At 43.4% G+C, this 27,195-nt stretch overlaps 1 protein-coding gene across 1 annotated transcript; it reads left to right on the forward strand.

Annotated features, from left to right (window-relative positions):
• Positions 1-917: 917 nt before the first annotated feature.
• LOC144717492 (free fatty acid receptor 3-like) lies at positions 918-8,088 on the forward strand. Its single transcript, XM_078592861.1, is given in 3 exon segments — positions 918-947; positions 6,987-7,045; positions 7,047-8,088. Coding segments are annotated over 3 exon segments (1,131 nt in total).
• The last annotated feature ends 19,107 nt before the right edge of the window (positions 8,089-27,195 follow it).

Raw genomic sequence — 27,195 nt, forward strand, 5'->3', positions numbered from 1 at the left:
AAGTAAAATTAGGCCTCCTCATCAAACAAGTGAAGGAGGAAAACTTCTGCCATCTCCCCACAACTCAAAATCTGTTAGCGGATAAACCATTGGTTGCATTCCCAAACAAAACATGTGTGGATTCACTGGAAAAATTGCAAAAGGAGTTCCAATTTAGATTTAAAGAGCTTCATCTCCATGAACAGGACATACAGCTTTTCCGTAACCCATTTTCTATTGGCATTGAAAATGTGGATACAATTTACCAAATGGAACTGGCTGAACTGCAGAATTGTGACTCTCTGAAAGATGCATTCAAGTCAAGCAGCCTTCATAATTTCTATGCATCTCTCCCCTCTGAGACATATCCTCATCTCAGGAACCATGCACTCAAAATGCCAACCATCTTTGGCAGCACTTATGTCTGTGAACAGACTTTTTCCAGAATGAAACATTTGAAATCTCCAACCAGATCTAGACTAACGGATGCACACTTGCATCACTTGTTACGACTAGCAGTGACAAATATAGAACCGGACATTGACCATCTCATTAACCAAAAGCAGGCCCATAGTTCCCATTGAAATACTGGCAAGTTTGTTGATTTAACTTTACTTGTTTTTCATTTCAAATATTGTATTTGTTCCCGTTTAGTTTCTTCACTTCAAAATAAGATATATGCAGTGTGCATAGGAATTTGTTCATAGTTTTTTTTAACTATAGTCCGGCCCTCCAACGGTCTGAGGGACAGTGAACTGGCCCCCTGTTTAAAAAGTTTGAGGACCCCTGGTCTACCCCAATCAAAAGGGCCCCCAGTCAATCATTTGCACCTCGCTCCACATACCCACACTGCTGACTGTGGAGGTTGACAAGAAAACGTCGTGATATTATTTGTATTATTTTTCTATCTACGTGGCTTTACCGAAAGACCCAAAAATATGAATTCCTGCAGTCACGAAAGCTTTAAGTCAAGATTTATTTTAATACACAATGGACAGGAAGGACAAGATCAAAGGGCTTGCATAATGCGCGTGCATAATGTACGTTGGCTCATTAATCCCCCCCACCCCCACTTTGCACAAGAGCGCAGAAGTGTGGTCACCACATCTACGCCTCTATATAAGGAACGAAACAGGTGTATGCTGATGATTGCTGCTCACTCAGAGGCGTTGAAGGCACTGCTGCTGAACCTGGAGTGTGCTACTAAGGTAGGGTATAACCGTCACTCCCACCAAAAACTAAGCCCTTGCCTGGGTATATTGTGATTTCAAACACTCCACCCCTTCAACTCCCGATTGTGATGGAGTATTTGTGGAGAGTTTTCCATGCCTAGGCAGTGTGCTTATAATCAGCACCGGTTTGACATCAGAGGTCTCACTTCGAATAAGTCGGGCGGCATTATCTTTTCATCGGCTGCAGAATGCTGTGTTGAAGCTACCTGGTCTGTCGCTCCACACAAAACGTCGGGTCTTCTCGGCCACAGTCATGCCGTCCCTTCTTTGTGCTCGTGAAACATGGACCCCTCAAATGGAACATCTGTACCAGTTAGAAACATTCAGGCTGGCCTGCCTATGATCTATCCTGGGTTTAACCAGGCTGGATTGTATGAGCTCACAAATCCTTGAAATATTTGCACACATTCCCATCATTGAGCTCTTCCGGCAGGCAAGGCTGCATTGGCTGAGTCATGTAGCCTGCATGCCCAGCCACTGCATGCTCAAGTAGTTTCTGTGTGGCCGGATAGAGGGGGCTAAATAGGCATGACACACGCTGGAGAAGAGATGGACTGATGCAGTATGGGAGGATGTGGAGCTGAGTGGACTTGTCGAAGACTGGTATCAGTGTGTCAAAATCAGCCATGGAAAAGGGTCATGAAGGACGCTACTTGTCAGTTGGAGACAGTCGCCCTTCAACAACAACAAAGGGTAGACTATAGTATTGGTTCTTTCGGTAAAGTCACAAGCAATGTGTTGCAATCGAAACATCGTGAAAATTTAATAGTTGTATTTTTATTATTTTATTACTTTCCTTCTACGTGACTTTACCGAAAGAACCAAGAAGATACATCAGTACCATCAATATACTAAATATACTCTCCAATAAGCTGAGCTACTAACAATAAGTCATACATTACAATTCTATGTCGCAAAAAATATAATATGCCTCCAGCTAAACCTTTTTCTCTTACATCACACGGGTCTACCCCGTACTATATACTGCCATAGACAAACCCAACATTAAATTATATACTGCATTACTATACACCACCCTATACCTTAGACTATACATTGTAATATTACACTATGTATTATTCTACCCACCCTACTGCATACCAGAATAATACATAGTGTAATATTACAATGTATAGTCTAAGGTATATGGTGGTGTATAGTAATGCAGTATATCATTTAATGTTGGGTTTGTCTATGGCAGTATATAGTACGGGGTCGACCCGTGTAATGTAAGAGAAAAAAGTTTAGCTGGAGGCATATTATATGTTTTGCGACATAGAATTGTAATGTATGACTTACTGTTAGTAGCTCAGCTTATTGGAGAGTATATTTAGTATATTGATGATACTGATGTAGTTTATATTTTAATTTTTTACGTGGTGGGTTAGCTGCTGCAGCTCCTTACTATTAAAATTCCTTCCCTCTATTACTGCTAACCCTACTCCCTCCCTTTGATGCTGCTAATCCTGCATACTGCATAATGCACGGGCATAATATGACTTTGAAAACCCCCCCCACCTCGTACGCATTCCACAAGTAGTGACTAATCCCATATCTGCATTTCCCATAAATATGCTAAATTCCTCTTGATATGCAAATTACTTTGTCAAGGCGCCCCTTCCCCCTCCAACCCAGCTTAAATATACGCTGCCAAGCCTGGTGGTGCCCATTCAGACGCTGTCTTTCCGACAGACCTGTTCTTCACCTGAGGACGGCTGCTTGCGTTGTGGCCGAAACGTCGTGAGAATTGTATTTTTATTATGTTTTATTTTTATTATTTTATTATTTCCCTTCTACGTGACTTTACCGAAAGAACCAAGAAGAAGATTTCCATTGGTTTTGAGTATTAAACATTACAGTGCATTGTGATTATTTTGTAAATAACGACTATTCGTGCAAAATAGATCAAATGTTGCATTATGGAACTATTTTCATTTACACATGGTTTTAGATGTTATACCAGTGTCGATGCTCTAGATTCACAGCTCTACAGATTCTACAGATTCATAAAACTACAGATTTTTTAAAATTCATTCCAATACAATACAGATTCTACAGATTGACACTAATCTAATTCTCTATATTTACACCACTGAGGATCTATGGATTTAAACCATTTCTGATTCATACGCACAAAGGGCAAATTGTGGCAATTCAGGAAATGGCGGAGTAGGTGAACCATTATATCCTTATCATCTATTGTAATAAATAAATAAAGCGCATCGATTGTAACGACTTATGGTTTAAAATTATATGCTTACAATTCCCAATGGTAGTCTCTAAAATGGGCAGCTGACATTGAGCGCACAATCTGATTTGAGGGTGGTAACATTCAAAACAGATTGGCAGAGAGATTCATTTAGAAAATCCCGGGAAAAGAGAAATGTAACTGAGGGGTTGGAGGATCGTTTTGGGGGGAATTCAGAAAATCTGGTTAAAAGACAGAGAAAGTTCGAGAATGGTGGCGTAGCAGATAAAAGGAGCTGGTAAGGGCAGTTTGGGGTGCCTAAATAGAATAATTCAGTAAGTTGGTATGTGTTGCAGGTTCTACGTGGTGAAGATAAATAAAGAACAAGTTATAAGGTTTACCCGACTGGAATTCCCAAGTAAATCCCATTGAGCTAATATGTTTTCAAGGGTGACTTGACTGGAAAAACAACACAAAGCATTTCACGATTACTGATAAAAAATACAGTGGAATACAATAATATTTTAGCCCAATTATTCTTTTTTGTCGCATGTATTAGTAGCCAAGAATTTCAAGGAAGAGATTATCTGATCCTTGTATACTGGCTGCATCTGCTGTGGGGCCTTGCAAACAGACCGTATTGCTTCATTACCGGATGTCAGAGTGCTGTTTGAATCTCTGCCTTTCGTAATGTGTCCCTGAATGCCTCTTCCTTAAAATGCTGACTGGACTACTGATCGACAACACCTGCACAAGTGTTATCAACAACTCCCACAATTCTGAGTTATTTTAACCTTTGTACGGCTTTAGCATTTGTTGATATTACATGTTCCAGTCCCACCATATTTGGTGAGATATTGATGCAAATTGTAGAACTCTTGGCATAAATAGCTGGTCCACATAGAAAGGGGCTGTAGTGAAGGAGACCTCTTTAAAACCTGGTGAGTAGATCCCATACTCTATAATCCTCTAGTTTGTATATACCATCGCTTAAAGACTTGCTGAGTTGAACGTACAAGTTACACCTGCTACACTTCCAGATGGCCAACAGACTGGTATTTGTTTTGCAATAGCATCTTCATTGTGAACCTTATTGGATATGTTGTTCGGGAGTTAAACATGATTAATATTATCTTATTGTTGCTCTTTCCCAATGATAACATAAAATGGCTGTTTTTAATCAGGAGCCTCTCAAGTGTATACACTGTTATATACCGTATGTGCATAATGTGTTATAGAAACATAAAGCACTTTATTAAGTAAACTATAATCAAGCTTCTGGCGATCATATAGATATAATTGTTGTTTACATTGTCTTTAAATTATTTGGGGCCTTGTAGGACTGTGACCTTCACTGGCACAAAAATAACAAGTCACAACTGAGCGAAATTGTCCGTGTAAGATGCAAGTAGCATGAATCCTGTATGAAAAACACTCGGGGTCCCTTACATCACGAGCTCATGGAAGTCCAGAGGCTGCCTGGAGTGACAGTGGTGAAAGGTTACATTTTATTTTTTTATGGGAATGCAACAGCAGCTTCCCAAGGTACATGGCTATCATAGAAAACCACAGCAGTGCTGCGTGATGGGGATTGCTGAAGGTTTTGTACATTTGCTTTCGCAATGTAAATAGCTTAACTATAAGATAAACACAGGAACCTCTGCATGGTTTGAAGAGCAACTGTAAGAGCTGTTTGTGCCATTTGAGTCAATTTATTAGGGTATTAAAAGGCTATATTTTACGTGTAATTGTGTATTGTATGATACGATAAATTAGCGTAATGTAATCATTGTGGTACAGAAAGGGTTATTGTAAGTCACATCCCACACATGCTGATGCTGATTCCTGTTTAAACAACTTTTTGAAGTGGCATTTTGCATCGTGCACGACTGGAATATTTAAACTACTCTGCTGAAGAACTGCATTGTTGTCATCTTATAAATTAAACTTTGAACTATTTTTTTTTATTTTACCAGGTAAGGCCCACTGAGCTAAATAGCTCTTTTTCAGAAGCGACCTGGCCACAAATTATAGCTCAATGAAGTGGCTTATCACGTGGAAAATTATAGCAGCCAATTACTCAAACGCATGTTGATTCTAAATGTGGAGGGAAAACCTGGAGGACCCAGAGAAAAATCCATGCGAACACGGGAAAAAACATGCAAATTCCATATGTACAGGCACCAGGGTCGGGATTGAATCTGCAACTTCCTGTATACCAGGTGAGGTAGTTAACATCTCGCCACAACGTCACCTGAATATATCTAAGACTGAATATGTCTTGATCAAATGCAGTAACTTTTCCATCTCCAATCAAGCCTACGAAAACCAATGAAAATATTTCAATTCGGTAAGAACAAAACAGGAGTGGGAAATCATGTCCACAACAAAACGCTATGTAAACGATACATTGATTTACCCGGCGATTTGTAGCAACATATTTTATCGTGTGCTGCACATTCGCGAACAATGATCGCCTGTTAAAATCCTGGATGTGCCGATTAATTTTCTTGTTGTGCAACGGCTCAAATGTGGACAGATCAGTTGCAGGAAGTGATTAAGTTTCATGATTTTGAGAGCGACTTGGTTGTGCACTGGTCGCTCACTGTGGAGTGCCAACTCAGCAGGCGCCGGGCCCTGTGGTCGTGTGAGCCTGGGTCAGAAGGAAACCGGGCATTTCTGCATCCCAGCATTAATCATCCCATATGCGATGGAGCAGGTGTAAGAAGGCCCCCATCGCTATTACTGGGGTATGTCCAGTGACGGGGTTCAACCCCTGTGACGTGGCAGAGGGGTTCCTCTGAAAGTTGTGAAACACAAAAATGGATGCTGTCACTTTCGGTCAAACGATGTTGCCCTGGCAAATGGCAAATGAGCTCACTTATCTCGTTTTTTTTCATATTTCAACAGGAGAGCCTAGAGGGGTGAACACAACTCATCTCAGACCGCCGCATTGCAGGCAGAAACAAGTTTGAGTTCTGTGAGTGAAAACATGAAGCACATCACTCGATAAAGCAGTGTCACGGATTAAAGGGCGATTTAAAGCTTCACATTATCTCTATGAGGATATTACATGCACCTCCTTGTTTCTCATCACGGATGACGGGATCATGAGTAATCTGCTGTTAGCCAAACGGGATTCTGTATAGATGTGTTTTGCTTGCAAATACTGAAGAGCTAGAAAAAGAGGTAACCCTAGAGTAGGTTGAAATGGCAGTAGAATACCTGCAGTCCAGTATAAGACAGCAGGAGTGGCTTGTACTACTTCCAGGAGGATGTAACAGCAGTCGCCAGATGACATTGGAACTGCAAAAGAAAAAGCTATATGGTGCAGGGATATTTTGTCAAAGGAGTGGAAAATTTACATATTGCTGAAACGGATAAACAAACAGTTGGAGGAGTAACAGGCAATAAGAAACAAAACGAAAATCAACAAAGTGAAATCACCAGATGTGATTAGTACAATTAGCACATGTTGTGATCAGACACAGCACGCGTTAAGGTACAGCAAAACAAATATTAGCATGACAAAACAAAATAAACAAGGGGTCGTTCAGCATCACTTTCATTAGCAATATCATAATACTTCACGACCATTATCATCTTCATCATCACCATCGTTGCTGTGTGATTTGGCATGGAATGACTGCTGCTAACTCTTTTCTGTGGTACTTTGTAATGCACAAAGACAACATTTGCGTCTTCTTTTTTACAGCAGCGCGTGGTCTTTCTGGAAGAATGGACGTGATCGAGCTCTTTCAGTTTTGGATCATTCCCTCCTTTTATGCCATCACTGTGATTCTGGGCATCCCACTAAATGCGCTCGCTTTGTGGGTGCTCATCCGAAAGAAGAAGTCGTCCATGTCCATCTACATGCTCAATCTGGCGGCGGGGGACTTGCTCTTCCTGCTCTTTCTACCAATAAAAATTGACTATCACTTTAGAAAAAAAATATGGATTTTGTCAGGACTTACATGCATTTTTCATATAATGTTATTCTTCATTAATTTCTATGCCAACCTCATACTGTTGGCCGTCATAAGCGTAGACAGGTATGTGGCAATTGTGCATCCACTGCGGATCTCGCGCCTGTGTCAACCCAAGGTAGCGTGGCTCCTCTGCCTGCTGTGCTGGGTCTTCAGCATGATTAATATTCTGCCTGTGACCCAAGTCAAACATTTTCTTAGCTACGACAACGTCACTGCTAACAATGGCAGTTTATTTATTGTCCAGTGCTACGAAAAATTCACTGCAGTAGATGCAGCATTCGTGATGGCGTACAGGCTTTATTTGTTCTTTGCTGTCTACCTCGCGTCCCTGGTCACAGCGTTGTTTTGCTATGGAAATGTCGTGAGAGTACTGGTCATGCAAAGAGGGCAGACAGAACTGTTAAGTAGGAAAAAGAAGATTCATGCCGCGAAAATAACAGCTGTGAGCTTAATCACCTATATTGTGTGCTTCATTCCTTACAATTCAACACACATAACAGGCTTCATACAAAGTAAAATCAATGCTTTTTCTCCGAATAGTCTTCTCACATTCCGAGATGTAGCACTTTGCCTGAGCGTGTCAAACAGCCTATTTGATCCACTTATCATCTATGTTGCCTCTTCTTCATTTCGTAATTCTATTAAAAAAATGTTAAAATGCAGGGAGCCTGTCTCAAGGGTGGCAGCCATGACCGATTAGTACGAATTCAAATATGTCTGTAAGAGGAACTTGAGTTATGGAACTCCGGTATGAATTTCTGACTAGGGTATTTTCCTTTTGGAAGAAAATCTGTTTGTTTTGAGAGGGAGTGTGTCAACCTTATATGCTCGTGTCGTGTTAAGCTGTGTTTATATGTGTGCATCATTTAATAATGGAAGCTCAATTTACAAAGGATTTCAAGCCAAAAGTCCACCCTGTTTGACATATTGATGGCCAGGCTTGTGGACATTTAACCCAAGCATTGACATGTCCACACCTCCCTCCATGAGCAAACTGCAGCCCATACAGTACACCCAGCAGTATTCACCAAAGTGGGAGAAGCTATGGTGGGGTTCCTGAATTGCAGTTTCCCCACAATGTTTCAGCCACTGTTCTACCTGTAAGATTCATGGCAATCCACACCTGGGTAGTGAGTCAGCACGCTAATCTATGCTATTCATAAAGCATTGCTCCATGTCCACTCTGCCACAATGTACTGAAAACTCCACCTCAAAACATGCTTCCCTGATCCTCCCAGAAATTAATGCACAGCGATTCCAATCTGGAAATTGAAAAAAAAAAATTCTAACAGAAACCAGTCTAGTATGTGTACCAAAAGTTCCCTGCTGAAGAACTGCATTTTTGTCATCTAAAAACTAAACTTTTAACTATTATTTTATTTTACGAGGTAAGGCCCACTGAGCGAAATAGCTCTTTTTCAGAAGCAACCTGCCCACAAGTGATAGCCCAATGAGGCGGCTTATCACGTGGATATTTATAGCAGCCAAATACTCTAAACGCATGTTGATTCTAAATGTGGAGGGAAACACCGGAGGACCTGGAGAAAAATGACATATGATAATAAATAAATGGCTCAATTGATTGATGGCGATTTAAGACAAGCAAAATGCAGTTCTTCAGGAATTGGTGGGTTTGCATCATCCATAAATATGACATATATTTGGATCCAGTGTCTGAATAACTAAATTCATCATTTTGAAGAGTCTTCTCTCTTGATATAGGTAAGTCACACACAGACACCCCGACATGATACATACAAGTATACATAATACATACACACTCATGCACACACCACACAGATCCCCAATTACCATTTGTGAGTGCTTATTAAGGCCAGCAAGAAACATGTGTTAATGCAGTATGAATGGCCTACACCACAAGTGCATGGTCATTTTTGTCTGAAAACCCAGTGAAGCTAATGTCCATGACCCCATCACCACAACACTGGGTTCACAATCGCTGTGTTGGGGGCACACAGTTGGTTAGCTACTAACTGTGCAAGAGTTAAGAGATCTGGCAGACAGAAGTGATTGCGAGGTGCGTTGACATCAGTGGCATTGGCCATGAGGTAAAGAGAGCCACACGCGTGTCCGTTTTTATATGGCAGAATCACTGTCACACTCTGGAATATCTCTGCACTTTGCAAAATCACTCTGTCTATTGAGGAACAGTTCTATTATTACAGGACAATTTTGTGTACACGACACAACTATGTGATTCTGATTGAAGACAGCCTGCTTTATGGGCTCTACTCGTGGGTAGGAATTTATGTCGTGTCCCTGCAGCATCTCCCTCGTCTTGCTCTTAGCTTAGAATTGGCTGGTGCTTTCAGAAAGCAAAAAAGCCTTGTCCATCCTGCTGGACTTGAAAACCAAGATTGACCTTTCTAGAAATGTCTCTGCGAGTGCATCCGTACAACCACCACGGCCATCTTATTGTGCCGCATATCTATTGTGAACTGCAATGATTTGGCATAGTGTACTTTAGACTTGTTTTGACTACGGAAGGGAAAACATTGCCCGTATACAAAGACACACACCATGATTCCTCGCCACGGTGGCGAGATGTTAACTACCTTGCCTCGAATGTAGGAGGTGCATGGGTTCGATCTCTGACACCTGTATATATGGAGTTTGCATGTCCTCCCCGCAGTCACGTGGATTTTTCTCCAGGTCCTCTGGTTTTTTCCTCCACATTTAGAAACATGCGTTTAGAGTATTTTACTGCTATAGATTTACAAATAACACGCCATTTATTTGAGCTATAATTTGCAGCCAGGTCTCTTCTAAGAGCTATATAGGTCAGTGGGCTTTACCTGGTAATACATATAAATAAAATATGGCCAGGTGCTATTCGTGACCACCTATTACATCCAGAATGGAAAATAATGGAGAGGTATGTCCGGCACAGGTTAGGCTACTAAATATTACTCCCATGAATACGATATATTATATTCAATTCTTTGAAATTGTAATGCATATGTATATAATTCATATATGTTTTATCTTATCATTTAAATATTTCATCTATTTTTTTTCAATTGCCGATGACTTAGTTATATACATGCATGTTTATTGTTGTTTTCTGCCAATATGCAACATTGGTGATGGGTTTTTTTCATCTGCAGCCCAGCTCTCAGATTTTCCTTGCAATAAAAACCTGCGACTTTCAATGCCTGTAGACTGAAATCATCAATTGTTAAATCGTACTATTAATATTAATTGTTGAAGGCACGGTGCCCATACACTGTTCACATATAAAAATTGTATTAAACAAAAAACGAAAAGTGCAAAACAACCACAGATCACACTTGGAATTCGCTGAGAGGTGTGAAGAGGTACACGTGGATTACAGAACACAAGAATGGTGGAGAAATAATTATGTTAACAAATGCGAGAGGGCATGGCTTGAACACGTCGATGAGTGGTGAATACTTCGTCCGTCCTTGTGGAAGAGGTACATAGATGACACGTTCGTCATCTGGCCACATGGCCGACCAGCTCTGAACTAATTCCTCAACCACATCAATTCCATACACCCAGCCATCAAATTCACCATGGAGGTGGAAAAGTATGGCAAATTACCATTCTTGGATGTTTTAATTGAAAAGAGAGCAGCTGGCTCAATGGGACACTCTGTCTACAGTAAAGCCACCCATACGGATGTCTACCTAAAACTTGACTCCCACCACAATCCATCCCAGAAGAATTCCCTCATCAAAACTCTACACCAGGGGTCCTCAAACCTTTTAAACAGGGGGCCAGTTCACTGTCCCTCAGACCGTTGGAGGGCCGAACTATAGTTAAGAAAAACTATGAACAAATTCCTATGCACACTGCATATATCTTATTTTGAAGTGAAGAAACAAAACGGGAACAAATACAATATTTAAAATGAAGAACAAGTAAAGTTAAATCAACAAACTTGCCAGTATTTCAATGGGAACTATGGGCCTGCTTTTGGCTAATGAGATGGTCAATGTCCGGTTCCATATTTGTCACTGCTAGTCGTAACAAGTGATGCAAGTGTGCATCCGTTAGTCTAGATCTGGTTGGAGATTTCAAATGTTTCATTCTGGAAAAGGTCTGTTCACAGACATAAGTGCTGCCAAAGATGGTTGCCATTTTGAGTGCATGGTTCCTGAGATGAGGATATGTCTCAGAGGGGAGAGATGCATAGCAATTATGAAGGCTGCTTGACTTGAATGCATCTTTCAGAGAGTCACAATTCTGCAGTTCAGCCAGTTCCATTTGGTAAATTGAATCCACATTTTCAATGTCAATAGAAAATGGGTTACGGAAAAGCTGTATGTCCTGTTCATGGAGATGAAGCTCTTTAAATCTAAATTGGAACTCCTTTTGCAATTTTTCCAGTGAATCCACACATGTTTTGTTTGGGATTTGCAAGCAATGGTTTTTCCGCTAACAGATTTTGAGTTGTGGGGAGATGGCAGAAGTTTTCCTCCTTAACTTGTTTGATGAGGAGGCCTAATTTTACTTCAAATGCTTTGACATGTGATTGCATATCACAGAGGAGCTTCTCCTTTCCTTGAAGTTGCACATTTAAACTGTTGAGTAGCTCTGTTACATCTGTCAGAAAGGCAAGGTGCCATTTCCATTCTGCATCATTGAGCTCTGGTACTTCTTTGTTTTTTGAAAGCAGAAAAGCTGTAATCTGTGGAAGTAAGTCATAGAAACGTTTCAAAACTCTCCCTCGACTCAGCCAACGGACTTCTGTGTGGTCCAGAACATCTTCATAGTCAACATTTAGTTCAGACAGAAATTCCTGAAATTGTCTGTGGTTTAGTGCATGAGCTCTAATGAAATTAACACAAGATACCACAATTTTCATAACAGAGTTCAACTTCAGTGATTTACTACACAGCGCTTGTTGGTGGATGAGGCAGTGTATGGCTATTGGATGAGAATGGTTATGTTTGTCCATCTCTTGGTTAATGCGAGCAATTACTCCTTTCTTAGACCCCACCATGCTAGGAGCACCATCAGTTGTCACATTAGCTAGTTTAGCCCAATTCAGCTCCAAACCATTCACAGTTTGGCAAACCTTTTCATAGATATCCTCTCCTGTAGTTGTTCCTTTGATGCTTTGCAGTGCAGAAAGCTCTTCTGTGACTTCGAAATAGTCATTCATCCCACGAATAAAAATTAGAAGTTGTGCAGAATCACGAACATCATTGCTTTCGTCGAGTGCCAAGGAAAAATAGGAAAGTTTTTTTGTGAAGTTTTGCAAATGCTGATGCAAATTGTCTCCCATTTCTTCAATCCTCCGTGTAATTGTAGGTCCTGAAAGACTCACTGTACTAAATAAATCGGCCTTCTCTGGACACATCTCTTTGGCAACAGAAAGAAGGCATTCTTTAACAAATTCTCCCTCCACGAATGGTCTGCCAGTGCATGCTATTAGCTTGGCAACTTGAAAAATTGCTCGCAGTGATGAAATATTTAGCTGCTTCTGCTTCACAAAAGTATTTTGCTGAGTTGTTAATGTATTTTTCAGTTTTAATATTTTATCTTTTCTCACTTCTCCGACCAAACAATCATATTTATCTTTATGTTGAGTTTCATAGTGTCGACGTAAATTGTATTCTTTGAACACAGACACTATATTCTGGCATATCAGACACACAGCTCTTTCCTTGTACTGCATGAAAAAGTAATCATAAGTCCACTGTTCTTTGAATATCCTACACTCCGAGTCAATGTTTCTCTTTCTTGACATCAGTTTCCTAGGGAGTCAAAATTGCTATTAGTAAAATACCAATATATATATACAGCGCTACAAAAACAATATACCAGCAATAACTTTGCCCACACAGAGACATACAGACTGCACTGCCCATCAATGCAGTCTGATTGGGGAAACTCCGCTTTTACCCCAGGCTCACACTGGTGCGGGTGCCATTAAAAAGTTAATTACACCTGCAGTTTTGTTCACAGATCGCAGTACATCCCCAGCACACAGGAATATCACTGGGAGTGGAGCCGAGGGGCAAGTGAGGGAGCTGAGGGAGGGAGAGCCAGTCAAGCGCAGCCAGGGGAGGGCTGGCAGCCTTAGGCCTGGGGGGCAAGTCCAGTCAATTGGCCCATTGAACCATTCACCAGCGCAGCCCAATGAGTGCCCACCGCCGCAGCTCAATAAGTGCCCACCGCCGCAGCTCAATCAGTGCTCACCAGCGCAGCCAAATCAGTGCTCGCCACCGCAGCCCAATCAGTGCCCACCACCGCAGCCCAATGAGTGCTCACCAGCGCAGCCCAATTAGTGCTCACCAGCGCAGCCCAATTAGTGCTCACAAGCGCAGCCCAATTAGTGACCATGGGCCGGATAAATGTCCTCGGCGGGCCGCATGTGGCCCGCGGGCCGTAGTTTGAGGACCCCTGCTCTACACCATAGAGCTCGATGTATTTCCGACCGTCATCACCTAGCCAGGGAACTGGAACACGTACACCAAGCTCTCAAGATTAATGGATATTCTGACCACAGAATCCGTAAAGTTATCACCCCAACCGTTGGGAAAGAACCATCTGAGGACCCAATCAAAACCATCATCTTGCCATACATAGCAGGGGTCACTAAAAATACGTCCAAAATCATGAGCAAACACAAGATTCGGGTTCGATTTAACACAGTACATACAATTCGTGATCTGATCTCGTCTGTGAAGGATGTGATCCCTGACATGCAATACCTCGGCGTGTACAAACTAAGCTGCGTCTGCGGCAGTAATTACATTGGGGAAACTAAGCGACATGTCTCGTGAACATAAGGCAGATCTGATGCACGGCAGGACCAATACCTCGGCCGTGGCTGACCATTGTTTTAATGCGGTGGGCTCACACGAAATTGATTTCTCGAAGACGAAGGTACTTTGCAAGCCCACTGGCTATCAACAAAGAGTCGTTCATGAAGCCATCCAGATATATAGACACACACACAATTTCAACCGAGAAGATGGGTAAAAACTGAGCAATCATTGGAAGGACGTTATTAACCAGTTTAAGTCATAACTGGCTGTGATGTTTCCATCCTACCTTCTGATGTTAGTAGCTATTTTCGACTCTCTGGTTTTACATTAACAGGTTAAATGTCTCACACTAACACAGCTACCGTCGCTCGTGTCCTCGATGTGGCGGTGGCTCTGCGATCTCACATTGAAATTCTAATCTCTCACAATATAATAGCCACCTCTGCGCCGTCATTGTGGAGGTAGCTCTCCGACTTTACATTGCCATGCAAATTTCTCACTTTTAACATCACTGGCCCCGCCCACTTCGTTTATGACCCTTGGGCTACACCCATTTCAAACCTTTTAAAACAGCCAGCCTCAGCAGCTTTCCCGCTCTTTTTTCTCCTGATGACGATTGCTTGTGTTGCGATCGAAAAGTCGTAGTTTGTTATTTTGTTATTTTCATCCTCACAAAACTGTCTCCTATAAAAAAAAAACGTATATTCCTTCGTGATCATGGACAGCGGAGAAAACCACACATTATGGTGCGCCAACCTCTTTCACCAGTGTGTTATCGATGAATGTGCCAACATTGAGAGTGAGAACCTTCTTTACATTCAACTGAATCAAAACCGCCTGCGTGTGAACAGTATGCTCATCTCTGGGACGCCGAAGGAGATGCAAACGCTCACAATGTGGTCAGAGTAGTTATTTTGCCTTCATCCTTCACAGCTCCACCAAGATACATGCATGAGAAGACTCAGGATGCCATGACGTACATCAGCCAATATGGCATGCCCCATCTCTTCCTCACTTTCACTTGAAATCCCAAATGAAAGGAGATCCAGATTTACCTTTATCCAAACCAAAGCCACCAGACAGACATGACATCTTAGCGAGGCTCTTAAAACTCTCGGTTTATGATCTCATGATGCTTATTATGACCAACGAAGGCGGCGTCTTTGGAAAGACAAGCAGTAACTTGCACACCATGGGGTGGCAAAAACGTCGTCTTCCTCATGCTCACATTTCGCTATGGATGAGGGAAACAATTCATGTAAATCACATTGACACATTTATCAGTGCTGAGCTACCTCACCCCCATCAAGTCCAAGTGTGTGTGTGTGTGTCAGTCGCTGTGTGCGTGTTAGTCGAGACTGAATCTTTATCCTTGGGGATCTTCCAGAAACAACAAAAAACCACTGCGTGTGGCCACGTGGAAGTTCACTGCGGAGGAGAGGCTGCCACTCCTCTGTCGGGAGCTGGACCAGTACTGCCTGGATCTCTGTGGTATTCAAGAGGTCCGGTGGACCGGCTCTGGCTCCTGCCACCATGAGGGGTGGACAGTCCTCTACTCGGGGCAGGAGACTGCTAAACAACAGGGGGTGGCTCTTCTTCTGAATAAAAGAATGAAGGGGGCGTGGGAGCGTGGCGGTAAGGTGTGGGAAGCTGTAAGCCCCAGGCTACTTTGGGCTCGCCTTCCCATCAACTGAAGGTGAGGAATGGTGGTCGTGGTTACTTATGCCCCCACTGAAGACGAACATCCGTGGAGGGATGCAGGCAAGGCCGATGAATCAGATTCCTTCTATGATCTCCTGTCACAGGTGCTAGCTAAAGTGGCCCCTCGGAATGGAGTCATCTTGTTGGGTGACTTCAATACCCGAGTTGGTCATGATGCTGGCATCTGGTCTGGAGTAATTGGAAGGCATGGGCCAGATCAGCTCAATAACAACGGCAGGAGGCTGATAGATTTTGTGCAGCACATGAGCTTGTAATTAAAAACACACTGTTCCGGCATTGGCGCATCCACGCCACATCATGGATGCATGCTGGGTCCAAGCAAGAACATTTTCTGGACTACATAGTGATGGAACAGCGGATGCGGGCCCATGTCCTTGACACCAGGACCTACCATGGAGCTGATCTGCCCACTGACCATCGACTTGTCATCTGTAAGATGTGCCTGCCATTATTCCACTCCGGTGGTGGGTGTACACACAGAACCCCATTCAAACCCTTAGTGGAATGGTCTCAGCTAGCTGATGAAAGTTGCAAGTGCGAATTTCATCATCACTTGCAGCTGGGGTTGACATCGTCCTCCACTCCTCCTGATGTCGAGGGTAAATGGGCGAGGTTTAGGACTGTGGCTCATGCAGCTGTAATGGCTGCTTTGGGTACACGGTCCAGACCTCCACAGAGACCCTGGCTGACAGAGGAGGTGTTCAAGCTGGCTGAGAAAAAGCGACAGGCCCACTCTCATCGGCTATAGCATCCCACGGCGGAGAAAGAGGAGGCTTTCCGCAGCCTTCGCTCGGAGGTTTGAAGAGCCGTGAGGCACTGCAAGGATGGGTAGTGGTCGCCGGTTGCTGAGGAGATGGAGCCTGCCTCAGTAGCCTGCGATCACAAATCGCTCTTTAACTCCATCAAAAAAGTAACCTGCAGCGCCACATCTATTACCATCATTAGGGGAAAAACGGTGATCCAATCTCCGACCCCCGGGAACAGGTTTGCAGATTTGCTGAGCATTTCTGTGAGGTCCTGGGGGAAGGGAAATCCCTCAGCTAGGAAAACAACGTGGGACAAAATTGGGATGACCCTGCCTCAAATATTGGAGAAGAAAGTCACCCCCTGTGAGTGGCTGGCTGAGGTGCCATCTGTTGAGGAAGTACTGAAGGCGATCCAGAGTCTGAGACCAGGAAAGGCACCGGGCAGAGATGATCTCCCAAGCGAAATCTTGAGGGAGGGTGGCGTTTGTGCACAGACTGCCCTACTTGACATCATAACAACATCATTAGACCTCCTTTGCCAGTACCAAAATATAATAATAGTATTTTTCCCTTTTTTCTGGCAGCAAATTTGAAACCTTTTTACGAGGAATTATGTGTGCATTAACCACAATACTTGTGGTCAAAATGTAAACAAAAAAACACACTGATAATATATGCATTGTCCTTGAAACTAATTGGTCCACACCAGAGACGGATTTCTTTTGAGCCTCGTCTCAATTGGTGCTAGACCAGAGGACGGATGCCCTGGTGGTCCTCCTCTTAAAGAACGGGAACCGCACAGACTGGAACAACTACAGGGGCATCTAACTCCTCAGTGTGCCGAGAAAGGTCCTGCAAGGATTATTCAACATCGCTTTGCTAGTCACGCTGAGGAGAGGCTTGTGGAGCCCCAATGCGGTTTCAGGAAGGGACGGTCCTGCACAGATGCCATATTTTCTGTCCGTCTGCTACAGCAGAGGTGTAGGGAATTCCAACAAGACCTACATCTCTGCTTTAATGACATGGTCAAGGCCTATGATACCATCAGTAGGCCTTGGCTCTGGGTTGTTCTTTGTGCTTTCGGAGTCCCTGACCCTCTGCTCACGCTCATTAAGGACCTTCATGATGGTGAGCAGGCCCGGGTAAAACTACGTGGCCGGGAGTCAGAGCCATTCCCTATACACCTTGGGGTGCGACAGGGATGTCCTCTGGCTCCAACATTATTTAACATCTATTTTGACCACGTAGTTCGTGAAGCCTTCAGTAGCTGTACCGGAGGAATTTCCATCTGGTACAGATACAATGGGAGGCTGATCGATGATCTGGTAATTGCGGCTCACTCGGAGGAGGAGTTGGAGGTGCTGCTGTTGAAACGGGAATGTGTCACTAAGAGGTGGGGCCTTACCATCAGCCCCACCAAAACGAAGCACCTGTCTGGGTATTTTGTACCATCGGGCACTCCACCACCCCAACTCCCAATCGGTGATGGGGCAGTTGTGGAGAGAGTGGAGAGTTTCCCATACCTGGGCTGTGTGCTCATGACCGGCTCCGGTTCAACAGCAGAGGTCTCACTCCAAATCAGTCAAGCGGCATTATCTTTTCATCGGTTGCATAATGCTGTGTGGAAGCTACCTGGTCTGTCGCTCCACACAAAGCTTCGAATCTTCTCGACCACAGTCATTCCCTCCCTTATCTATGCTTGCGAAACGTGGACCCCCCTAATGGAACATCTTTGGTTAGAAACATTAGGCTGGCCTGCCTATGATCAATCGTGGGTTTAACCAGGCTGGATTGTGTGAGGAGCTCACAAATCCTCGAAAGATTTGGACAAAGTCCCATTGGTGAGGTCCTCAGGCAAGCTTGGCTTGGCCATGTAGCCCGCTAAACGGGTGCGGCACGGGCTAGAGAAGAGATTGAGTGATGTGGTACAGGAGGATGTGGAGCTGAGTAGACTTGCCGATGACTGGTACCAGCGGTGTCAAGTTCGGCCTCTGTAGAGGAGGCTCATGAAGGAAGCTACTGGGCAGTTGGAGGCAGTCGCCCTCCAACAACAACAGAGGGCAGAGGAGCGATGCTCACAACAACGAGCGGAGTGCCGGGTGGCTAAAGCACAGCAAGTTTGGACGGTAGGGGGCACAGTTGGTGCATCAGCTAGTCATCTCAGTCAGTCGACCTGTGGCACCTGGGTCTGCCCCGTGATCTCCTGCCAGTGGGCGTTCGACACTGGCCTCAAGGTGCACATAGCCTGGCACAATCGTCATGGTGACCTCACCGCCACTTAGTGACGAATGGCGGTTGTTGTATAACTCTATGTGTGTGTATCTAAAGTGGATATCTGTGTGTGTGAGTCCATATGTGTGTGTGTGTATGTCGATGTGTGTGTGTACATCGATGTGTATGTGTGTGTGAGTCCATATGTGGGTGTGTTAGTCCATATGTGTGTGTAAGGCCATATGTCTGTGTGGAAGTCGATGTGTGTGTGTGAGTCGATTTGTGTGCATAACTCCATGTGTGTGTATCTAAAGTCCATGTCTGTATGTGTGAGTCCATATGTGTATGTGTGTGTAGGCCAATGTGTGTGTGAGTCTATGTATGTGTGTGTGTGTGTGAGTCGATGTGTGTGTGTGAAAGTCGATGTGTGTGTGAGTCAATATGTCTGTGTCTATATGTGTGCGTGGCTCCATATGTGTGTGTAAGTCCATGTATGTGTGTAAGTCCATGTGTGTGTGTCTTAGTCGATATGTGTGTGTGTAAGTGCATATGTGTGCTTAGGTCGATGTGTGTGTGAGAGTCTACGTATGTGTATGTGTGAGTCAATATGTGCATGCGTTAGTTGATTTGTGTGTGTAACTCCATTTGTGTGTATCTAAAGTGGATGTCTGTGTGTGTGAGTCCAGATGTATGTGTGTGTAGGGTGTGGTGTGTATGAGTTTATGTATGTGTGTGTGTGAGTCGATGTTTGTGTTTGTAAGTCGATGTGTGTGCATGGGTCCACGTGTGTGTGTAAGTCCAAGTGTGTGTATCTTAATCGACATGTGTGATGTGTGTGTGTGTAAGTCCATATGTGTGTGTAGGTCGATTTGTGAGTCTATGTATGTATGTGTGAGTCGATGTGTGTGTGTGAGTCGCTGTATGTGTGTACATCGATATGTATGTGTAACTCTATGTGTATGTATCTGAAGTCGATGTTTGTGCGTGTGAGTCCATATGTGTGTGTGTAGGGCGTTGTGTGTGTGAGTCTATGTATGTGTGTGTGAGTCAATGTTTGTGAGTGTAAGTCGATGTGTGTGCGTGGGTCCATGTGTATGTGTAAGTCCAAGTGTGTGTGTCTTAGTCGAAATGTGTTTGTGTGTAAGTCCATATGTGTGTAGGTCGATGTGTGTGTGAGTTGATGTATGTGTGTACGTTGATATGTGTGTGTAACTTCATGTGTGTGTGTGTGTGTGTCTAAAGTCGATGTCTGTGTGTGTGAGTCCATATGTGTGCGTGTGTGTAAATCGATGTGTTTGTGTGTGTGGGTCAATGTCGATGTGTGTGTCTGTCTTTTTGGCCCGGGCAACACTGGGTACTTCCCGCTAATCTAAAATAAGATAAGACTAAAATCTCGTTCCCATCCCTTATGGGATCGCGCTGTCATCATTCCAGAATCTCACCCAGAACCGGAAGAATGCTGGTGAGCAGTGAAACAACACGGACATCCAGAATAACTACCTTGATATTACTCTTTGGTTATTTCGGTAAAGTCACGTAGGTAGAAAAATAAGCAATCGTCATCAGGTGGAAAGATACAGCAGTAGAACTGCTGAACAAGAAAGGTCTGCTGAAACAAGAGGTTATATATAAGTTTGAGGTGGGTGTCACCCAAGGGTAAGTAGGCGGGGTTAGAGATTGAAAGGAGTCCCATCGCCGCACGCACGCACAACAGCTGCGTTAAAGGGAGAGATTGTCATGTTAATGTAAACGAGTTTAATGGGAAATGAGCCCCGTCGTCGCACACGAGCAACGTCGCCGCATGCACAGCAGTTGCGTTAAAGGGAGAGATTGGCATGTTAATGTAAACGAGTTTAATGGGAAGATAACATGTCTCAGAGGACCGGGCATAGCGCCACCTCGTGGGCAACAGAAGCTGCGGCGTTGGCTGCTGCACAGCGAGAGGCCAGCACATCAAAGGCAAGAGAACCACCGTAACGGTGGCCGTGCCAGGGAGACAGACAGCCAATTAAACAGCGAGAGCTACCGTTACATCGAGGCAAAATGGAGCAGCGGTGGCTATGTTAGTGAGACCTTAGTCTGTTAATGTAAAGACATTTAACAAGGTGATGTAATTCAGAGTCAGAAATAACTGCGAAACAACTGCAGACTTTACCTGGTTCATAACATCTTCCAATGATTGCTCAGTTTATACCCATCCTCTCGGTTGAAATTGTGTCTGTGTTTATATATCTGGATGGCTTCATGGACAAATCTTTGATGGTAGCCCGAAGGTTTGCAGAGTTCCTTGGTCTCGGAATAAACAATATCGCGTGAACCCACCGCGTTAAAACCATCAGATACACCAAAATATCAACAGGCTGATGTGCACATCTCCTTTATAATTGAAAACATGAAATACAAGTCACAGTGGTATTGTGACATTGCAACTAAAACAATGGTCCACATGGTAAACCAATGTAGTCTGCGCTCCCTCAACAAAAGAATAGCAAATTACACTACGCAGCTTCAATGACCCATATGGAAACAGAAGGCAGCAGACGTTTGCCTTGATGTGTTCCACAGCAACAGCATCGCAATGTAAACACTCGGAGAGTTCATACACATACGTATCTGGTGTGGTTGGGCAATACCAAACCGTTCAGCATGCAATTCACACTTTATAACCAAGCAACCGTAAATACTGTTTGTCAAACTTTTTTTTCGTGCAATCCTGCAAACATAAAAAGTACTGAAATGTTGCAACATTACCGATAGTGTAGTGTTATAAGCAATGCTTCAAACATGCCAATATTGGTCGAAGACTAACGATGTACGACTCAGACACAACTTCAAGTCAGGCCAAGATAGGCAAAATTATTTAAACAAATAACGAGAAGCCGACCATCTATCCCTGCAATCAGCTAGTCAGCCAGCGAGAAGAACGGTTTCTAATATCATATCAAGTATGATATAACATAAGGTTAACAACAACATATTAAGTGGAAATGTTCAAAATTCCAGTGTGACATAAACGTAGTTGTTGACATTAACTTCAATCTTTTCTAAGCTGAATTCTTTGTCCAGATCCTAACTTATCTGTCAATTGTCAAAATTGACAGCGAACCTGTCACATGACACGCTCGCACGCGTCCCCCCTCACACCGACGAGCCATATGTATGAACTTCTTTCACACCGTACCATGCTGATCGGAGGTGCAGAGGAAGAACAACATGCTAAGCACAAAAAGCAGTTCTAAAGAAATTAGTTTTCAATCTAGATTAAAAAGTGCATATCGACAGTATTTTCCTAATATCAGAAGGAAGAGCATTCCAGACAGACGCAGAAGCGCATCTGAAAGCATGCAATGCCAAAAGCCGCTGCGAGGATGTCCGTAGTTGGCCTGATGGTTTATGCTCTTTGACGAGATCAGCAAGGTACTGTGGTTCATTTGTGGCAAGCACTTTGTGTGTAATGAGTGCGACCTTGTAATGTATCCGTTCGGCAAACGAAAGCCAATGCAACTCAGCGAGCACTGGACGGACATGGTCGGATCTTTCAGTAACCCCATCATGACATGTGCCAAAGAATTGTATACATGCTGCAGTTTGGTAATGTTTATGCCCCAGCAATAAGTTGCAATAATCGAGCCTTGTCGATACTATGCTAAATGCCACTGTGTTGGCTGTGCCACGACTCAATAGTGGTCGAATGTATCAGTCGTGGGTTCCTCCGCCTATCACCCCAACTGACCCACGCACCCACAAGCCCTAGGGACAGGGTCCTTCCGCCCATCTTTGCTGACCATGGTAATTCAGCATAGCGGGCCGGGACTTCCTCCCTATAATTCAGTGAACTACATAATACTTGAGTTATTTTATATAAATATGTAGTTTAATAGCGCTGGCTGGTGCCCAGCAACGGCAACTGCGGTGGACAAACAGTACACACGCCGGTGAGCATATACACGGGTGTGTCGGCAGGGCGGAGGAACTAGGGCAAGGGTCATGGAATACCCCATCTGGAAGCCCCTGCAACCTGCTAGTGGGTTCGAGAAGGGAGGCGCGGCCAGGGTGGAGCCAGGCCTCGCTGGGTAGCATAAAAGGAGCTGAGAGCGGGAGCTCAAGGCTGCCGGTTCTGGGAGTGGACTCGTCTCATTCTAGCTGTCGTTTTCGCTGCCTTCATCACTGCCGTCTTCGCTAGATATTGCGCGGTCGGATAGTGGTTGTCTCGGTCAGCGCCATCAGTGTTACACGGTCGAGGGTTGTGTTTAGGCTAGGCTAAACGACTCGGGAGAGTGCGGGGGCAAACCTGTGAAGTGTGGAGGTGTTCATCTTCTTGGTTCTTTCGGTAAAGTCACGTAGAATGGAAATAATAAAATAATAAAAATTAAACATAATAAAATAATTCTCATGACGTTTCGGCCACAACGCAAGCAGCCGTCCTCAGGTGGAGAGCAGCCATCCTCAGGTGGAGAACAGGTCTGTCGAGAAGACAGAGTCATTCAGACTCTGTCTTTCAGACTCTGTCTTCTCGACATTCCTGTTCTCCACCTGAGGACGGCTGCTTGCGTTGTGGCCGAAACGTCGTGAGAATTATTTTATTATGTTTTATTTTTATTATTTTATTATTTCCATTCTACGTGACTTTACCGAAAGAACCAAGAAGATGAATCCCTGCAGTCACGAAAGCTTTAAATCGAAATGTGAAGGTGTTAATAAAGAAGGTGCCTTCTGGAAACCCTTGTCTCCGAATCACTGACACTACACATAGATAAGGTTATAGATTATTATAATAGGACCACAGAGCCTGGAAAGATTTTTCTGCTGGTTCTGGATGCCTTCCAGCGTTTGAGATGCAGTTTACATGCATTATGCTGCAATAAAAAAACGATAGGTAATTGTATGTATGTTTATGTATTTTGAACTTATTTCACACAGTATGAAGCCATACGTGCTAATCGGAGGTGCGAATTAAGCATTCAATGAGCTCACAATTAGGAGATTGCAGGTTACATGCCCCCACCCTCATTAAAAGGCCCGAGTTTAGTTGTTCCAAGAAGAAACGTCTTTTTCTTGAGACTACAGTGGTAGGCCTTTTTTGTGGAGTCCAATTGCGTTAATAACAATAATTATTAGAATTCACAGACGTTTTGTCAATTCATTTCTGGATGAAGATATGTTTGTACCACAATAAATTCATAGCCTGGGACTAAGGGCAGTCGTCCATGTTGAAAAACCGGGCCAATATCCAAAGGTTTCTTTAAAATGTATGACAAACACGCAATGTGGGTGTGACCCTATACAGTATATGTCATGCACCACCCAATAACATGACAATAATGTCCTAATGACACGTGTACTCTCTTAACACCCTTCCCAAATTGTAAACTATCTCAACCTTCAGTTTCCATTGGATGTGAATATTAAAATGACAGTACATTGTGATTGTTTTGTAAATAATGACTATTCGTACAAAATAGATAAAATGTTGCATATCAGAACTATTTTCATTTACATATGGTTTTAGATTATATACCAGTGTACATTCTACAGATTGGTAAAACTACAGATTTTTAAAATTAATTCCAATACAATACAGATGCTACAGATTGACACCAATCCAATTTTCTATATTTACACCACAAAGGATTTTATATATTTACACCATTACCAATTCATATGCACAATGACACTAATAAATTGGTAACCTCAAATTGTGGCAATTCAATAAATGGCGGAGTGGGTGAATCATTACATTCTGGTAATCTATTGTATTAAGTAAATAAGCAATGAATATTAATCGATTCGAATCACTTGTGAGTTGAAATGATGTGCATACAAGTCCCAATGGCAGTCTGTTAGATGGCCAGTTGACATTGAGCACACAATCTGATTGTGGAGGGTGGTGACACTCAAATCAGTTTGGCGGAGAGATTAACTTGGAAAAGCCTGGGCAAAGAGAAATGTAACTGAGGGGTTGAAGGATCGTTGGGGGAAATTAAGAAAACGGGTGGAAAGACAGAGAGAAAGTTCGAGAATGGTGGAGTAGCGGAACACATTCCTGCGGAGGGAGCTAGTAGGAACGTTGGGTTGCTCGGTCAATGGCCAGGGTCAACGGCGGCGTGGTGTATTCCGCAAATATGGCCAACTGTGAGGGCGGGCACAAGCCGGCGTGAGTAGGTTAAACGTTGAGTTTTATAAGGGCACCACGGGGTGACCAGCCCCTCCCAACCCAGCCCCACCCCTCCCACCCCCCACCCAGCCCCACCCTCCCCACCCAGCCCCTCCCCACCCTCCCCTCCCCACCTATCACCTCCCCACCCTCCCCACCCAGCCCTTCCCCACCCTCCTCTCTCCACCCAGCCCCAGCCCTCCCATTTTTGGATGCACGACGGACGGACGGACACAATAATCCCCTGTGGGCTGGTGTAACCAGGAGGTTCCTACCAGTATAAAAGGAGCAGGTAAGTGGAGTTTGGGGTGCCTCAATGGAATAATTTCAGAAAGTTGGTACGTGTTGCAGGTTGTACGTTTTGAAGATGAACAAAGAACGAGTTATAAGGCTTCCCGACTGTAATTCAGAAGTTTCAGAAGTTCAGAAGTGTATTTCCCAAATAAAGAACATTGAACTAAAATCCTCTTTTTAAAGGGTGACGACTGGAAAACCAACATAAAAGCATTCCACGATCACGGATGAAAAATACAATGGAATACAATACAAATGTTAGCCCAATTCTATTTTGTTGCATGTATTAGACGCAAAGAATTTCGAGGGATATATTATCTGATCCTTGTATGCTGGTTGCACCTGTATTGCAAACAGACCGCATCGCTTCATTATCCGATCCCAGAATGCTGTCAAAACCTCTGCCTTTAGTAATGTGTCCCTGAATGCCTCTTCCTTTAATTGCTGACTGGACTACTGATCGACATCACCTGCACATGTGTGTGCAACAACTCCCACAATTCTGAGTTATTTTAACCTTTGTACAGCTTTAGTATTTGTTGATATGACATTTTCCAGTCCAACTAAATTTGGTTATAAATTGATGCAAATTGCAGAAATCTTGTCATGAAAGCTGGTCCACATAGAAAGGGGCTTTAGTGAAGGAACCCTACTTAAAACCTGGTGAGTAGATCCCACACTCTAATAATACTATCATTTGTATATACCATCGCTTAAAGCCTTGCTGAAATGATCGTATAAGTTACACCTGCTGCACTTCGAGATGACCTTCAGACTGGTATTTGTGTTTCAATAGCATCTTCATTGTTAACCTTATTGGATATGTTGTTCGGGAGTTAAACATTATTAAAATTATTTTATTGTAGCTCTTTCCCAATGACAACATAAAAAGGCTGTTTTTAATCAGAGCCTCTCAAGTGTATACACTGTTATATACCGTATGTGCATAATGTTTCGTAGAAACAGAAAATACTTTATCAAGCTTATGGCGATCATGTAGATATAATTGATGTTAACATTTTCTTCCAACTCTTTGGGGCCTTGTAGGACTGTGACCTTCACTGCCACAAACATCACAAGTCACAACTGAGTGAAATTGTCCGTGTAAGATGCAAGTAGAACAAATCCGGTATGAAAAACTCTCGGGGTCCCTTACATAACGAGCTCATGGAAGTCCAAAGGCTGCAACAGCAGCTTACCAGGGCTGCTGCTGAAGCTTTTGTACATTTTCTTTCGCAATTTAAATAGCTCAAATACAGGCTAAACACAGGAACCTCTGTATGGTTTCAAGAGCAAATGTAAGAGCTTTATGTGCCATTTGAGTCGATTTAGTAGGGGATTAACAGGCTATATTGCACGTGTTATTGTGTATTGTATAATGCGTTAAATTAGGGAAAAAATGTAATCATTGTGATACATAAAGGGTTATTGTGAGTCACATCCCACACATGCTGATGCTGATTCCTGTTGAAAACTACTTTTTTAAGTGGTATGTTGCCTCGTCCAGGACTGGAATATTTAAAACTATATATTTTTTATTTTACCAGATAAGACTCATTGAGCTATGTAGCTCTTTTCGAAAGCGACCTGGCCACAAATTATAGTTCAATGAAGTGGCTTATCACGTGGAAATGTACTGTATAGCAGTCAAATACTCTAAGAGATGTTTCTAAAGTGGAGGGAAAAACTGGAGGACTCGGAGAAAAATCCACGTGACCATGGGGATAACATGCAAACGCCATATATACAGGCGTCAGGGTCAGGATCGAACCCACAACCTCATATATACCAGGCGAGGTAGTTAAAAATCTCGCCACCCCGGCACCTGAATATATCTAAGACTGAATATGTCTTAATCAACTGACCAATTTTCCATCTTCAATCAAGCCTGCGAAAGCCACTGAAAATCTTTCAAA

This window comes from Lampetra planeri, chromosome 4 (assembly GCF_965212315.1).
Source record: "Lampetra planeri chromosome 4, kcLamPlan1.2.h2, whole genome shotgun sequence".
Taxonomy (NCBI): Eukaryota; Metazoa; Chordata; class Hyperoartia; order Petromyzontiformes; family Petromyzontidae; genus Lampetra; species Lampetra planeri.